At 42.5% G+C, this 16,716-nt stretch overlaps 1 protein-coding gene across 1 annotated transcript in view; it reads right to left on the bottom strand.

Moving 5' to 3' along the window:
* The window catches only part of LOC144513634 (phospholipid-transporting ATPase ABCA1-like), an 80,260-nt gene that overhangs the window by 3,694 nt on the left and 59,850 nt on the right, over positions 1 to 16,716 (bottom strand). The window contains 3 exon segments of the mRNA XM_078244796.1: positions 10,247 to 10,420; positions 16,218 to 16,391; positions 16,483 to 16,715. Coding sequence (XP_078100922.1) covers positions 10,247 to 10,420; positions 16,218 to 16,391; positions 16,483 to 16,715 — 581 coding nt within the window.

The raw sequence follows: 16,716 nt of genomic DNA, 5'->3' as shown, positions 1-16,716 counted from the left end.
AAACATCAACCTAGCTTACCGTGCAAACATTGGAACATAGGATCTCTATGATGGGATACACCTGAACAAGGGTGGGATAAGAGCTTTTGCCAAAACGTTGAAAGATGTTACCCTTGATCGCAAACCCAACCATCCCACCGACCCAACTGCTGCTCCAAGGAACTACAGACCACCCAGATACCAACAGGACATCAGAGGAACTCTACATCCCAACCTCCCGCAGCACCACGCCCCCATACTATATCTCACCCTCCTGCCTCACCAGGACACACAACACCCCCCCATCATCACCAACAGATGACCTACCCATCTATGATGAACAATACTCCCCCTCTACAACCAAGTACACCGCTTTCTGAACTCGGGGCAATCAAAGAGATGCTTCACACTCTGTGTAACAGATTACTGCAAACATGAGGTACAAAGATACCATAGATAACACACACACACACACACAGACACACAGACACACACAGACACACACAGATACACACACACAGACACACAGTAATTGGTTGCAGCAGGTTAGCCTTTTTTCTTTTGTTTCATTTTATTCATGTTTTTAGTTGAATTTCTGTATTTTTCTCAAAAATGAAATCTAAGCTTTTGGAATATTCAGGGTCTGTACTCTGGTACATTTGGTCTTAAGACCACAGAACCTGATTTCTTTAATAATGTAAATGATGTTGATATTTTAACTCTGTTAGAAACGTGGTGTTGATCTGCTACAATCACCCAATGTCCCTCAGGCTACAGTGAAATTACAGTTCCTTCACTTAAACTGAGCACAGTACACCGTGGCAGAGACTCAGGAGGAATATTAATCTGGCTTAAAGCTGATCTCACCAATCACATCAGCACGGTCAAACAAAACAAAAACCACATTTGGCTGAAATGAATAAAGACGTGGGCATTTGTGACGTAGATGTATATCTGTGTGCAATATACACCCCTCCATCAGAGTCCCCATACCATGACGAAGACTTCTACAGCTCTCTACAGACAGAGATTTATCAGTTTCAAGCCCAAGGCAAAATACTTGTGTATTTGTACTGTATTGTACTGTGTGGGGACTTCAATACACGAACAGGCTCAGAATCTGACTGTATAGACCACACAGGAGATAAACACATTTTTAGACAGTCACTTTGTGAGAAAGAGAGGCAGGGAGAGAGAGAGAGAGAGAAGCAGGGAGAGAGAGAGAGAGAGAGAGAGAGAGAGAGAGAGAGAGAGAGAGAGAGAGAGAGAGAGAGAGAGAGAGAGAGAGAGAGAGAGAGAGAGAGAGAGAGAGAGAGAGAGAGAGAGAGAGAGAGAGAGAGAGAGAGAGAGAGAGAGAGAGAGAAGCAGGGAGAGAGAGCGAGAGAGAGAGAGAGCGAGAGACAGGGAGAGAGAGAGAGAGAGAGAGAGAGAGAGACAGGGAGAGAGAGAGAGAGAGAGAGAGAGAGAGAGAGAGAGAGAGAGAGAGAGAGAGAGAACTTCAAGAGCACTGGCTGTCCCATCCGCATCATCATTCATACTGGCATAATGACCTGCAGACCCAACAAGAGCGAGTGACCTTATCACTAAGGAGAGTGATCGAGAAAGCCAGCAGAAACTTCTCCAACTCCCGCATTGCTGTGTCCACCCTTATACAACGGAAAGACTTTCACCCTGCTACCATCCAAAGGATCAATGCCGGCCTCTCCCAGGACTGTACCATGAGACCCAACGTGCACCTGGCCCACCACCCCACCCTCGACCTACACTGCCTATATGATCACATCCACCTCTACAAGCAAGCCATCCCCATCTTCGCAAAGACACTGAAGGACGCCACTCTGAACCGCAACCCAGCCCCTCCACCCTTTACCTCACCAAGGCTACCAAGAAATCCCACTACATCAGCAGCGAGGACCCCTCAACCCCGACTACCCCAGCCGCTATATCACCATCCCTGCCACGTCACCGGCAGGCCACTCCCTCTTCTCCCCCCTGAACTGACAATAGCCCCTACAGAGAGACTGACTGACAGACAGAGCTACGCCCAGACAGCGAGAGGAACAGCCAACCCACCACCCACCAGCCAACTGAAGGACATCCAGCACATGCTGAGTCTAATCTGTTCACATCTGATGGAACCTTAACACAATAAGTACAGACACACACACACACACACACACACACACACCAAACACTTTAGTTTGCTTTTTATTATTTTTATCTAAGAAAAGAAAACATTTACATATATCGTTAACAGGAGTTTGCCTCATTTAGAAACATTAAGTATTTTAATAGTATGATGTCTTTTTCTATCTCTTGTTGGAATGTTCAGGGCCTCCGGTCCTCAACTTTTGGATTAAAAAGTAAAGATGCAGAGCTCCTGAAGGAGAGCAATACTACTGACATTGTTGTCCTCCAGGAAACATGGTGTAAAGGTTCTTCCAGTGGTTGTCCAATAGGCTACAGAGACATTATTGTCCCGTCCACCAAATTGAAAGGAGTCACTCAGGAATGATAATTTGGTATAAATCTGAATATACAGATTCAATAGAATTAATCAAAAGAGGGGAATTTCATAACTGGATAAAAATGTAAAAACAAATAATCTCAGCTGACAAAGATATATTCCTCTGCCCCACATACATTCCCCCCTCTGAGTCACCCTATTTCAATAAGGAGAGTTTCTCCATACTCAAAGGACAGATAAACCAATTTCAGAGCCAAGGTAATGTTTTAATCTGTGGTGATCTGAATGCCAGAACAGCAGAGAAATGAGACACTATAGACAGCCATGGAAACCTGCTCATACTGGGGAACAACAGCCTAATAAACCCCACATATCCCCCCAGTAACAACTACAACAAGCGTACTAACACGAATGGGACACAGGTCCTACAGCTCTGTCGTATGTTAGGTCTATATATTATTAATGGCAGAGTAAGAGGAAACTCTTTCGGTCGATACACCCACAGATCTTCCCTTGGCAGCAGTACTGTTGATTATTTTATCTCTGACCTTGACATTTCTAATATCAAGGCATTCACAGTCAATCCCCTTACTCCTCTGTCTGACCAGAGTAAAATAACAATCTATCTGAGTAGAGGAAATCTCAAACACAAAGAACTAGATTCTAATAATCTACAAACCTCTACCCAGCTGCGAACAGCACTGATCTCTACAGAAAGGCAATGGACAGTCCACAAATCAATCACTCTTGGATGATTATCTTTGTATATCCTTTCCTTAAAGTGAAGAAGGTGTGAATTTAGCTATTAACAACATAAATGCCATTTTTGACATGGCAGCAAAACTAACAAATTTAAAGAGGAAAAGAAAAAAAAAATATTAGTGGTGAAAAATGGTTTGATAATGATTGTAAAAACCTAAGGAAAGAACTAAGAAATGTATCCAATCAGAAACACAGGACCTAAATAACCAAACTGTATGCCTTCTTTATGGAGAAACACTAAAAGAATACAAACATTTATTAAGAACCAAAAGGGAACAGCATAACAAAAATCAGCTAAACCTAATCGAAGAATCAATACAGTCCAATCAATTCTGGGAAAATTGGCATAAACTAAACACAACATCTAAGAAGGAATTAGCAATCCAAAATGGAGATATTTGGACCACTCATTTTACTGACCTTTACGGCAAAATAACAAATAACTCAGTTCTTTACCAAAAATTAAATGTAAACTCCCAGATTTTGATACACTCTCTGACCAGAAAAAAATGCAACATCTACTTGGAGAAAATAGTGTGAGCACTGTAGAAGCAGCGAGATATGTGAGTGATGTCACAGCCTGAGAGACAACCAGCACAACAACACGTAATATCTGGAGTTCATCTCCCTACAGTTCACTCTGCCTTCTCATTTACTCCTCTACTTCAGTTTACTCTGCCTTCTCATTTACTCCTCTACTTCAGTTTACTCTGCCTTCTCATTTACTCCTCTATTTCAGTTTACTCTGCCTTCTCATTTACTCCTCTACTTCAGTTTACTCTGCCTTCTCATTTACTCCTCTACTTCAGTTTACTCTGCCTTCTCATTTACTCCTCTACTTCAGTTTACTCTGCCTTCTCATTTACTCCTCTACTTCAGTTTACTCTGCCTTCTCATTTACTCCTCTACTTCAGTTTACTCTGCCTTCTCATTTAGTCCTCTACTTCAGTTTACTCTGCCTTCTCATTTACTCCTCTACTTCAGTTTACTCTGCCTTCTCATTTACTCCTCTACTTCAGTTTACTCTGCCTTCTCATTTACTCCTCTACTTCAGTTTACTCTGCCTTCTCATTTACTCCTCTACTTCAGTTTACTCTGCCTTCTCATTTACTCCTCTACTTCAGTTTACTCTGCCTTCTCATTTACTCCTCTACTTCAGTTTACTCTGCCTTCTCGTTTAGTCCTCTATTTCAGTTTACTCTGCCTTCTCATTTAGTCCTCTACTTCAGTTTACTGTCTGCTTTCTCATTTACTCCTGTTTTTACTTTAAAATGTTCTATTCTTTTTTTTCATTTTTAAATGTATATATTTTAGTTTACTCAATAATTGTATGTACAGTATGTATTTCTTTTCACATTATTATCCTTGATGCTTTGGCAATATTGTTATTTCTGACATTCATTAGTTCAACAGTTACCACAAAGCAATCAAAAACACAAATAACATAATCAGTGATCAACAGACCTCCCCACAAATTCCAGCCAAGCAGCGGGGGCTTAACACACACGTCACCACACACACACAAAGGCACAGCGGCCACTGACACTGCTCCAATCTTTAACACCTAAAGCAGTGGTTCTCAACCTTTTTGGTGCCAGCGCCCCCCTATTCATTATCCAGGTCCCTAACCGCCCCCCCATCAAATAAGATGTAGGCTAATTGCCCCGAACATTAATGATTACGCCCTAATATTAGGCCTATTATTGTTGTTACTATTGTTTTCACAAATAATAATAAAAAAAATCATATTATTGAATTGAACTCTTTTCTTCTCCGGAGTTGCCCAGGGTGTGAGGCGCCGGGCAGGTGTGGGGATACTCACAAGCCCCCGGGCTGGCGCCGCTACGTTGGAGTTTAACCCGGTGGGACGAGAGGGTCGCCTCCCTACGCCTGCGGGTTGTGGGGGGAAAACTCTGACTGTTGTTTGTGCATATGCACCAAACAAGAGTTCAGAGTATTCGGCCTTCTTGGAGACCTTGAGTGGAGTCCTGCATGGGGCTCCAGTCGGGGACTCCATAGTTCTGCTGGGGGGACTTCAACGCGCACGTGGGTAATGATGGAGACACATGGAGGCGTGATTGGGAGGAACGGCCTCCCTGATCTAAACCAGAGTGGTTGTTTGTTGTTGGACTTCTGTGCTAGTCATGGATTGTCTATAACGAACACCATGTTCGAACATAGGGATGCTCATAAGTGTACTTGGTACCCAGAGCACCCTAGGCCAAAGGTCAATGATCGATTTTATAATCGTTTCATCTGATCTGAGGCCATATGTTTTGGACACTCGGGTGAAGAGAGGGCGGAGCTGTCAACCGATCACCATCTGGTGGTGAGTTGGGTCAGGGGGTGGGGGAAGACTCTGGACAGACCTGGTAAGCCCAAGCGGGTAGTGCGGGTAAATTGGGAACGTCTGGAGGAGGCCCCTGTCCGACAGACTTTCAACTCACACCTCCGGCGGAGCTTTTCGTGCATCCCTGTGGAGGCTGGGGGCATTGAACCCGAGTGGACAATGTTCAAAGTTTCCATTGCTGAAGCTGCGGTGAGGAGCTGTGGTCTTAGGGTCTTAGGTGCCTCAAGGGGCGGTAACCCACGAACACCGTGGTGGACACCGGTGGTCAGGGAAGCCGTCCGACTGAAGAAGAGTCTTTCCGGGATATGTTATCCCAGGCGACTCCGGAGGCAGTTGCAAGGTACCGAAGGGCCCGAAGGGCTGCAGCCTCTGCCGTGAAAGAGGCAAAGCAGCGTGTGTGGGAGAAGTTTCGGAGAAGACATGGAGAAGGACTTTCGGTCGGCACCAAGGTACTTCTGGAAAACCGTTCGCCACCTCAGGAGGGGAAGCGGGGGAACCATCCAAGCTGTGTACAGTAAGGATGGGGCGCTGTTGACCTCAACTGAGGAGGTAATAGAGGCGGTGGAAGGAGCACTTTGAGGAACTCCTAAATCCGACTAATCGCCCTCTATGGTAGAGGCAGAGCTGGAGGATGAGGGGGATTGGCATCAATTTCCCTGGTGGAGGTTGCTGAGGTAGTTAAACAACTCCACAGTGGCAAAGCCCCAGGAATTGATGAGATCCGTCCAGAAATGCTTAAAGCTCTGGGTGTGGAGGGGTTGTCTTGGTTGACACGCCTCTTCAACATTGCGTGGAAGTCTGGGACGGTGCCTAGGGAGTGGCAGACCGGGGTGGTGGTTCCCCTTTTTTAAAAGGGGGGACCAGAGGGAGTGTGTGCCAATTACAGGGTATCACACTTCTCAGCCTCCCCGGTAAAGTCTACTCCAAGGTGCTGGAAAGGAGGGTTCGGTCGATAGTCGAATCTCAGGTTGAAGAGGAACAATGCGGATTCCGTCCTGGTCGTGGAACAACGGACCAGATCTTTACTCTCGCAAGGATCCTGGAGGGAGCCTGGGAGTATGCCCAACCAGTCTACATGTGTTTTGTGGATCTGGAGAAGGCGTATGACCGGGTGCCCGGGAGATACTGTGGGAGGTGCTGCGGGAGTACGGGGTGAGGGTCCCTTCTCAGGGCCATCCAATCTCTGTACGACCAAAGCGAGAGCTGTGTCCGGGTTCTCGGCAGTAAGTCGGACTCGTTTCAGGTGAGAGTTGGCCTCCGCCAGAGCTACGCTTTGTCACCAATCCTGTTTGTAGTATTTATGGACAGGATATCGAGGGCGTAGTCGGGGTGGAGAGGGGTTGCAGTTCGGTGGGCTGGGGATCTCATCGCTGCTTTTGCAGATGATGTGGTCCTGATGGCATCATCGGCCTGTGACCTTCAGCACTCACTGGATCGGTTCGCAGCCGAGTGTGAAGCGGCTGGGATGAGGATCAGCACCTCTAAATCGGAGGCCATGGTTCTCAGCAGGAAACCGATGGAGTGCCTTCTCCAGGTAGGGAATGAGTCCTTACCCCCAAGTGAAGGAGTTCAAGTACCTTGGGGTCTTGTTCGCAGTGAGGGGACAATGGAGCGGGAGATTGGTCGGAGAATCGGCACAGCAGGTGCGGTATTACATTCAATTTATCGCACCGTTGTGACGAAAGAGAGCTGAGCCAGAAGGCAAAGCTCTCAATCTACCGGTCAGTTTTTGTTCCTACCCTCACCTATGGTCATGAAGGCTGGGTCATGACCGAAAGAACAAGATCCAGGGTACAAGCGGCCGAAATGGGTTTCCTCAGGAGGGTAGCTGGCGTCTCCCTTAGAGATAGGGTGAGAAGCTCAGTTATCCGTGAGGAGCTCGGAGTAGAGCCGCTGCTCCTTTGCGTCGAAAGGAGCCAGTTGAGGTGGTTCGGGCATCTGGTAAGGATGCCCCCTGGGCGCCTCCCTAGGGAGGTGTTCCAGGCACGTCCAGCTGGGAGGAGGCCTCGGGGGAGACCCAGGACTAGGTGGAGGGATTATATCTCTAACCTGGCCTGGGAACGCCTCGGGATCCCCCAGTCGGAGCTGGTTAATGTGGCCCGGGAAAGGGAAGTTTGGGGTCCCCTGCTGGAGCTGCTACCCCCGCGACCCGACCCGGATAAGCGGATGAAGATGGATGGATGGATGGATATTATTGAATGACAAACAACATATTTATTAGTTTCCCAGGTATCAAAAAAAAGCCATGTGAGTGTGGCCGGGTTAGCTCAGTTGGTAGAGCAGGTGCACATATATAGAGGTTTACTCCTCGACGCAGCGGGCCGGGGGTCAACTCCGACCTGTGGCCCTTTGCTGCATGTCATTCCCCCCCCTCTCCCCTTGCATGTCTTCAGCTGTCCTGTGAAAATAAAGGCCTACAAATGCACCCAAAAATTTGGGTGGCATTATTTACATGCTCTACATTTACTTTATATGTTTAAAAAATGCAACCATTTGACATTCAATTTAAATTAGGTAACAGCAGCCAATCAGAACGACTCTATATGTAACAGTCAAACTCTAATTAGCTATTACAGACACTAACAGTAGCCAATCAGAAACAGCTAGCAATTTAAAATTCAAATCTATTTTTCATACAAATCTAAATCTATAATTGAATTGATCCAATGGAAAACAGGCTGGCACTTACCAAGGGGTAAAAGCAGAAGGATTTACTACTGAATGGAAATAAGTTTACAACCTTAGAAAGTTAGTGAGAGCTATTTGTTGATGCTTAGAAGAGTCTAGGTTTGCTACCGCCTGTCTTGCGAGTAAATAGCAGAAAAAAAACATTTGGAGAAACGCAACCTCACATCACGCTGCGTTTTGAGGAGGTGAGAGAATCCCGTCCAGTAAACAGTTACATCACTGCCTGTATCGCTTCCACAAGAAAGTTTTAAAACACCAAACACAAGCCCTGAACTGCCCGGGAGTTTGTGGAACAGCTGAATGTTTGCCAAACAACAAAGCACAGTCGATGTCTCTCGCCTGTCTCTTTTCTTTCTCTCTTTCTCCGTTAAATGAAGCTGCCTTCAGGTGCAGTAGGAAACGTTGGGCTCTATAAAACATCTGACAAAAAACTGTTACTGTGAAATGTACAGTCTACTTGTGCTACATTCGGGGGTTAAAGAACACAGCAGGACGTCGCACCACCCTGCGGCCATTGCTTTTTTTTTATCTGAACGCAGCTTCACACTGGAGTACGGAGCTCATTTAAGATGATGCTCTGACGTCCTGTTTCCATGAAGGCAGCGTGGATCTGCGCCAAACAAAGCTGACAGAAGCACATAGGAGAAGAGGAGTTATGATACACCGTCTCATCCAGTTGCAGTGTGCCGTGAACTGGCAGATTTTAATGATGCAGACCAGTATTTTTTGCAAGTAGTTTAAAGTGTAAACATGTATTGTTATTGTGAATCTTTGGTTTAAACTAGCTTTCAAACAAACCCTCCGAGAGCACCTCAACGCCCCCCTTCCCAAACTATTGCTTCCACCGGCCCCCGTTATCTTCTGAACGCCTCCTGGCGGGCGGTACCTCCACCGTTGAGAAAAACTGACCTAAAGCCAGCAGTAATAGCTGTAAAATCATTTCACCAAAATGCTGAAAAATCTATTAAACTAAACCAAAAGCTGCTCATCATGTGAAGAAAAAGTAGATCCCCCGTTCTTTCATTAACTTTACATCTAAAAATGTAAACAAACTTGAAGCGTATACAATATATAAAATACATATGAAATTGATAACTATATATATTTATTATAGAAATGAATATATAGGTCTGTAATTATAAAAAATATAATTTTCTGAATCTGACAATCTCTTGGCAGGCAGAGAAGGCCCACCTCTGATCTACAGATCGAGTCATAACAATGAATATTCTGTTTAATAGCGAATGGCTCCTGGGTGAAATAACATATAAATAATGAGGAAAATATAACTGAACATAGCAGAGAGCAGAACAGACTACACATTGTTATCATTAGATGAGTGTCTCATAGAAAAAAATGTACGCACAGTGCAAACAGGATTATGGATGCCGGAGCCACTGCCACACTATCATTTACAGAGACCCAACAATTTCCCCAATAACAAGCATTTGGTGAAACAGTGGAGCTTTCTCTGTAGAGAAACATCAACATTACATCACTTTCAAACACATATATTGTGTTTGCACCGCAGGGACTAGGAAAGAGCGTTTTGAGGGACTTTTTGAGTTGGTACTTTCCCAGCACAAGCGGAACTTAGAGAAATAATTGGTCCAGACGTCAGTGTACGTCTCTGATCAATCACATGAGCCATGCAGCACCGGCAACTGACATTTTAAACCTCTGGCTAACTAGTCTGCCAAAAGAGTAGATTAATGCTTCATCCACACACTCTTCTCACAGCGTAGAAAGCACATTGCTTTGTGCTAAGATAAGCTAAACCTGTCCTGGACCTTTCTCTTTCGAGTTCAAACTGATTTGATCCCGGGAAAGAGGGAAAAAAAGGATATTTCTTCAAACCACGGAGAGTTCCTTTAACATACAGATATCTGTCCAAACTACATCATTTATTAACAAAGGGAGTTATCATTTTAGTTCCTGGAGATGTTCTCCTTTAAAACTTCCTACACAAATATTTCCTTTTCGTTCATCAGTGTTTGTACCTGAGAGTTTCCAGTCTCCAGAGTGGATCCTTAAGTCCAGCCGACAGCAGCTTCACTCCTGAGTCTCCTGGATGATTGTAGCTCAGGTCCAGCGCTCTCAGATGGGAGGGGTTGGAGCTCAGCGCTGAGACCAGAGAAGTACAGCCTTCCTCTGAGATCAGACAGCCTGACAGACTGCAAACACACAGAACAACACACAGGAACACTCTGTCAACACGTGGAGCCATGTGTTTATTTTTGGTTTGTTTGTGGTCCAGGTACATTTTGGTCCAGATTTAGAATAAATCTTTAAAATCATCTGTGGTATTTAATTATTCAACAACAAAAGCAAATGATGAAAAACCCTCATGTAAAGTAATTCTCTGAGTCTAATAACTACTGCCGAAGTTTATCTGCAGACACAAAGCTACACGTTAGCTATTTATCAACTAAAGTTAATCAGATTTTAAATGGTCATCAGTCGAATGGGTTAATGAATCCAGGATGGCGCTAACACACAAGCTGCAAGAAGTAAGTTACACTGCTCTTCTGAACTGACTGTTTCACAGAGAATAATGTTATCTCACATCCCGTTCACTGTTCAGGTCACTACTTCAGGTAACAGTAACATTACACATTGCGGATAAAATTGTTCGTAAAAGTCATTATATTGTTTTGGGGATGATGACATGGCTGATCCGCTTGTCTTGTTGTTCAACATACTGTCAAATTATTTTTACAGATTTCTAACTGTACACAATGTTATTGACTTTGGATCTTGCTAGCATAGCATTAGCTTTGTGGCTCGTGTCTGAGCTGAAGGGTTCTACGAGCTGAGCAGACTATATATATCTCCCATTGCTAAGGGAGGCAAGTCGTATCTATGGTCTTTCCTATTTCCTGGAGGAGTGAACAACGTTTGCATTGCATAAGAAACTTATAGGATGGGAATGCTTATTCCAGGTATTAGTCCAACCCTCAGGCGTAACCAGGGAAACAGTGTTATTTTTGGAAAAACTTTAGATTGTAAAATAAATTCAAATATAAAATAATGTTTTAAAAATATGTTATTTGGCAAGTGACCATGGTATAAGCGGGTTAGTGCCCTTCGAGGTGTCCATCGTCAGGTATTAATGGACTTAACCCTTACTTAACTCCTGTTAAAAGATTTAAGAGTATTTAATTATCAATAAATCACACTTACAGAGCTTTGTTGGAGAGACGGTAATGAAGAAGACAGATAACATTTGTGTTTATATGTTAAGTCTGGACTTTTGGTGATAGAGAATATGAAATCCATTTTAAAATTCTTGCTATATTATTCTAAACAAGTTGGAAACATGATAACTAATCGCAACAAATTCACATAAGAAAAATGTATTCTTAATCTCAGCCACAGTTCAAGCTTTACGATATATTATAATAATGATTTATATTTTGAGTGTGGACTTTTGGTGATACAGTATATGAAATCCCTTCTCAGCATGTTTAAATATCTGCTGCTCTACTCTAAACAAGTTGGAAATGTAATGATTAATCGTGACTGAATTAAGCAATATTACACAAGAGGGTTTGATTTAACGTCATTATTGGCACAGCAGTGATGCGGCTAGGACCGAGGCGCTGGTTCATAAGCATGACTGAAGTGATAATATGACATTAAATCAAACCCTCTTGTGTAATAAAGTGATTATACAACAACGGTTTCCAACTAAATACAAGTTATAATCAAACTGTATTCATATTGTGGGGCAATTCGCTATTAAAATAAAGAAAAACAACAGAGATGATTTGTAGTCCCTCCCTGTTAAATGTTAGTCACCTTAAGCAAACGTTAGCTTTGTCACAGTAGAGATCGTGGAAATTTCCAAAACCTAATAACTACCGCACATATAAACACCAAACTGCTTGGCTAACTTAATCTGGTTATATCTAAAATATCTACTGAAAAAATATTTTTTTCATGGATAGATTTAGCTACTATACGTCCACAAACTTCATTATTGACATGTCAGTGGCACAGCTGATGTGATCCAAACTATTCCAGTAACAGTTAACTCCAGATTGTTATTGTTATTTCCAATAATATGTAGCTGCTGTTGTGCATTTCTAAATCATTTCTGTATTTCCTCAATGTTATTATATAACATTTTACAGGACTAACAGGCTAGAGTATGCGCCCTGTCTCATAAGATACCATCATAGACTGTTGACATAGAAGAGGGAGCGGGGGTCATCAGTCGAATGGGTTAATGAATCCTGACCTGAGAGTCTCCAGTGTGCAGTGTGGACTCTGAAGTCCATCAGAGATCAGCTTCCCTCCTGAATCCTTCAGGTTGTTGTTACTCAGGTCCAGCTCTCTCAGATTAGAGGACTGGGAGCTGAGAACTGAAGACAGAGCTTCACAGCTTCTCTCTGACAGATTACAGCCACTCAGTCTGGAGAGACAACAGGAAGGAAACAAGTTAATTATATTTATACCATGGTCTGGGTGATACTCAATTATGATTGGCTGCAGGGTGTCCATAAAAAAGTGTGACACCTAGTAAAGGAGTTCCAGTGAAACTGACTGTTTACTGTTCTAAGTTAATGTGCTACATTAAAACAAAAAGGAAATGTGAATCTGTTATTTATTTCCACCACTGTGTGGCGTTGTGCCTCGTCCTCTGAACACCACAGGATGGCGCTAACACACAAGCTGCAAGAAGTAAGTTACACTGCTCTTCTGAACTGACTGTTTCACAGAGAATAATGTTATCTCACATCCCGTTCACTGTTCAGGTCACTACTTCAGGTAACAGTAACATTACACATTGCGGATAAAATTGTTCGTAAAAGTCATTATATTGTTTTGGGGATGATGACATGGCTGATCCGCTTGTCTTGTTGTTCAACATACTGTCAAATTATTTTTACAGATTTCTAACTGTACACAATGTTATTGACTTTGGATCTTGCTAGCATAGCATTAGCTTTGTGGCTCGTATCTGAGCTGAAGGGTTCTACGAGCTGAGCAGACTATAAATATCTCCCATTGCTAAGGGAGGCAAGTCGTATCTATTGTCTTTCCTATTTCCTGGAGGAGTGAACAACGTTTGCATTGCATAAGAACCTTATAGGATGGGAATGCTTATTCCAGGTATTAGTCCAACCCTCAGGCGTAACCAGGGAAACAGTGTTATTTTTGGAAAAACTTTAGATTTCGATTGTAAAATAAATTCAAATATAAAATAATGTTTTAAAAATATGTTATTTGGCAAGTGACCATGGTATAAGCGGGTTAGTGCCCTTCGAGGTGTCCATCGTCAGGTATTAATGGACTTAACCCTTACTTAACTCCTGTTGAAAGATATGAGAGTATTTATCAATAAATCACACTTACAGAGCTTTGTTGGAGAGACGGTAATGAAGAAGACAGATAACATTTGTGTTTATATGTTAAGTCTGGACTTTTGGTGATAGAGAATATGAAATCCATTTTAAAATTCTTGCTATATTATTCTAAACAAGTTGGAAACATGATAACTAATCGCAACAAATTCACATAAGAAAAATAGGTTCTTAATCTCAGCCACAGTTCAAGCTTCACGATATATTATAATAATTATTTATATTTTGAGTGTGGACTTTTGGTGATACAGTATATGAAATCCCTTCTCAGCATGTTTAAATATCTGCTGCTCTACCCTAAACAAGTTGGAAACGTAATGATTAATCGTGACTGAATTAAGCAATATTACACAAGAGGGTTTGATTTAACGTCATTATTGGCACAACAGTGATGCGGCTAGGACCGAGGCGCTGGCGCCGAGGTTCGTAAGCATGACTGAAGTGATAATATGACGTTAAATCAACCCCTCTTGTGTAATAAAGCGATTATACAACAACGGTTTCCAACTAAATACAAGTTATAATCAAACTGTATTCATATTGTGGGGCAATTCGCTATTAAAATAAAGAAAAACAACAGAGATGATTTGTAGTCCCTCCCTGTTAAATGTTAGTCACCTTAAGCAAACGTTAGCTTTGTCACAGTAGAGATCGTGGAAATTTCCAAAACCTAATAACTACCGCGCTAAAATATCTACTGAAAAAATATTTCACAAACTTCATTATTGACATGTCAGTGGCACAGCTGATGTGATCCAAACTATTCCAGTAACAGTTAACTCCAGATTGTTATTGTTATTTCCAATAGTATGTAGCTGCTGTTGTGCATTTCTAAATCATTTCTGTATTTCCTCAATGTTATTATATAACATTTTACAGGACTAACAGGCTAGAGTATGCGCCCTGTCTCATAAGATACCATCATAGACTGTTGACATAGAAGAGGGAGCGGGGGGGCGGGGAGCGGGTGGGCGCCGTGAGCACCGAGCAAGCAGGTACAAGTAGTGAGTTGTCGTCTATGGAAAAAGATGGATAAAGCAAAACAGCTGTCGGGGGCTAAAAATAGAAAAAGAAAGAGAGAAAAGGAGATGACATGGCAAGGGATGCGACAGCAGTTAAATAAGTGGATGGTAAAAGGCAACAGGAAGGATTTAAAGTGTGACTCTGTGCTTGGAGGCTTGCAAATATTCATGTTAACAGACTAGCTAGCGTTTGCTAACACTGGGAATGTAGCAGCCAAATGGGGGTTTACCTTTTACTGTCTATGGGGTTTACAGCTAGCTTAGAATATGCAAAACCGAGGTTGCTGAGCTGAAAACTGGTAACTATAAGGTAGCATGTACAATAAATGACAAGAATCTGGAAAACATAACTAATGCAATAACCCTGGTTTACCATGGAACCATGCATAGATTTGCTACCAAACTTGGAGGCTTGCAAATATTCATGTTAACAGACTGGCTAGTGTTTGCTAACTTAATGCAAACTAATGTTGCTGATAGCTACATTGAGATTTTGGTTAAACCCTATGGTACATCACTAGGCTGATTTAAGAATTGAATTTAGGCTGCTATATTTAACAGTGAGTTCATTTCATTCAGGTGTGAGGATGGTGGCTCAGGAAAGACGGGAAGGCAACAGGTATGTCTAACATTAGGTGGAAGTGGAGCCACTTGATACCAACAGATTCATTTCTTAATATTATTTACATGGAAAAACTAATGAAAAATCTATTACATAATGTTTGTTTGACAATATGTCTTAGTGGAGAAGAACACAGGCAATGAGTGAATGAGACAGACATGAGGTGGGCGATGGCATCAGGTAGAGATGAGACCAGTGATGACATCAGGTAGGAGTTCTATTAGTTAGACCACACAAAACTAAATGTCCAGTATGGTTTGAAGTTCTGTTGACCAACCTATTCACTGTTTCCTTTTTGGGGGGAAAATAGTGCAGACAGAGATGGAAAGCCATTCACCACTCAAATCACATCAACCAGGGGTGATGATTAGGTTGCCAATTGTCACAATTTGGTTGCCAAGGGCAACCGGGCAACCGTTAATGTCGCTGATATACTTAAATAGTATAATATACTTGATTACTAAAATAAACCTTTATTATTTATTTAAAGCCCATACATGATGATGTCCGGCACACTTTTTATTTTTTTATTTTTTTTGGGGGGGGCGCCAAAATTGTTGTTGCATACCCCTGTGACGCTGGGTAGTTGCGCCCCTGGAGGGCAGTTTGTATTTAATAAAGTCTAAAGTTTAGAGAAATATCATATTAGACAAATAACATTTGTGCTTAAATGTTGAGTCTGGACTTTTGGTGATACAGTATATGAAAACCCTTCTCAGCATTTTTAAATCTTGCTGCTCTACTCTAAACAAAATGGAAATATTGAAGGAATAAACAGACGTCCAGTAATCAAACTCACATGATATAAATGATGTCTGGACCTCAGCCACAACATTCATATTTCATTCTCTATGATGTGATTCTGAATCAGAACAAATTACTTTGGAAACATTCACATTTTTGTTTCCAAAGTATTTTTCAATACTGTGTTTTCAAAGATTATGGTTCTTGATCTGACCTGAGAGTCTCCAGTGTGCAGTGTGGACTCTTAAGTCCATCAGAGATGAGCTTCCCTCCTGAATCCTGCAGGTTGTTGTTACTCAGGTCCAGCTTTCTCAGACTAGAGGACTGGGAGCTGAGAACTGAGGACAGAGCTTCACAGCTTCTCTCTGACAGATTACAGCCACTCAGCCTGAAGAGACAACAGGAAGTAAACAAGTGATTTATATTTAACTCCTGTTAAAAGATATCAGAGTATTTAATGATGAATAAATCACACTTACAGAGCTTTGTTGGAGGCTTTGACCACTGGCAGCAGCCTCAGAAGAGTGTCCTCTGAAGCATCATATTTCTTCAGGTCAAACACGTCCAGATCTTCTTCTGATGACAGTAAGATGTCGACCAGAGCTGACCACTGAGCAGGAGACAGTTTATCTGTGGAGAGACTTCCTGATCTTAGGGACTGTTGGATCTCCTTCACTAGAGAACGATCATTCAGTTCATTCAGACAGTGGAAA

Source organism: Sander vitreus, unplaced genomic scaffold (assembly GCF_031162955.1).
Source record: "Sander vitreus isolate 19-12246 unplaced genomic scaffold, sanVit1 ctg304_0, whole genome shotgun sequence".
Classification (NCBI taxonomy): domain Eukaryota; kingdom Metazoa; phylum Chordata; class Actinopteri; order Perciformes; family Percidae; genus Sander; species Sander vitreus.
Note: the sequence above shows the minus strand (reverse complement) of the source record. Positions and strands in the feature narration are given on the sequence as shown.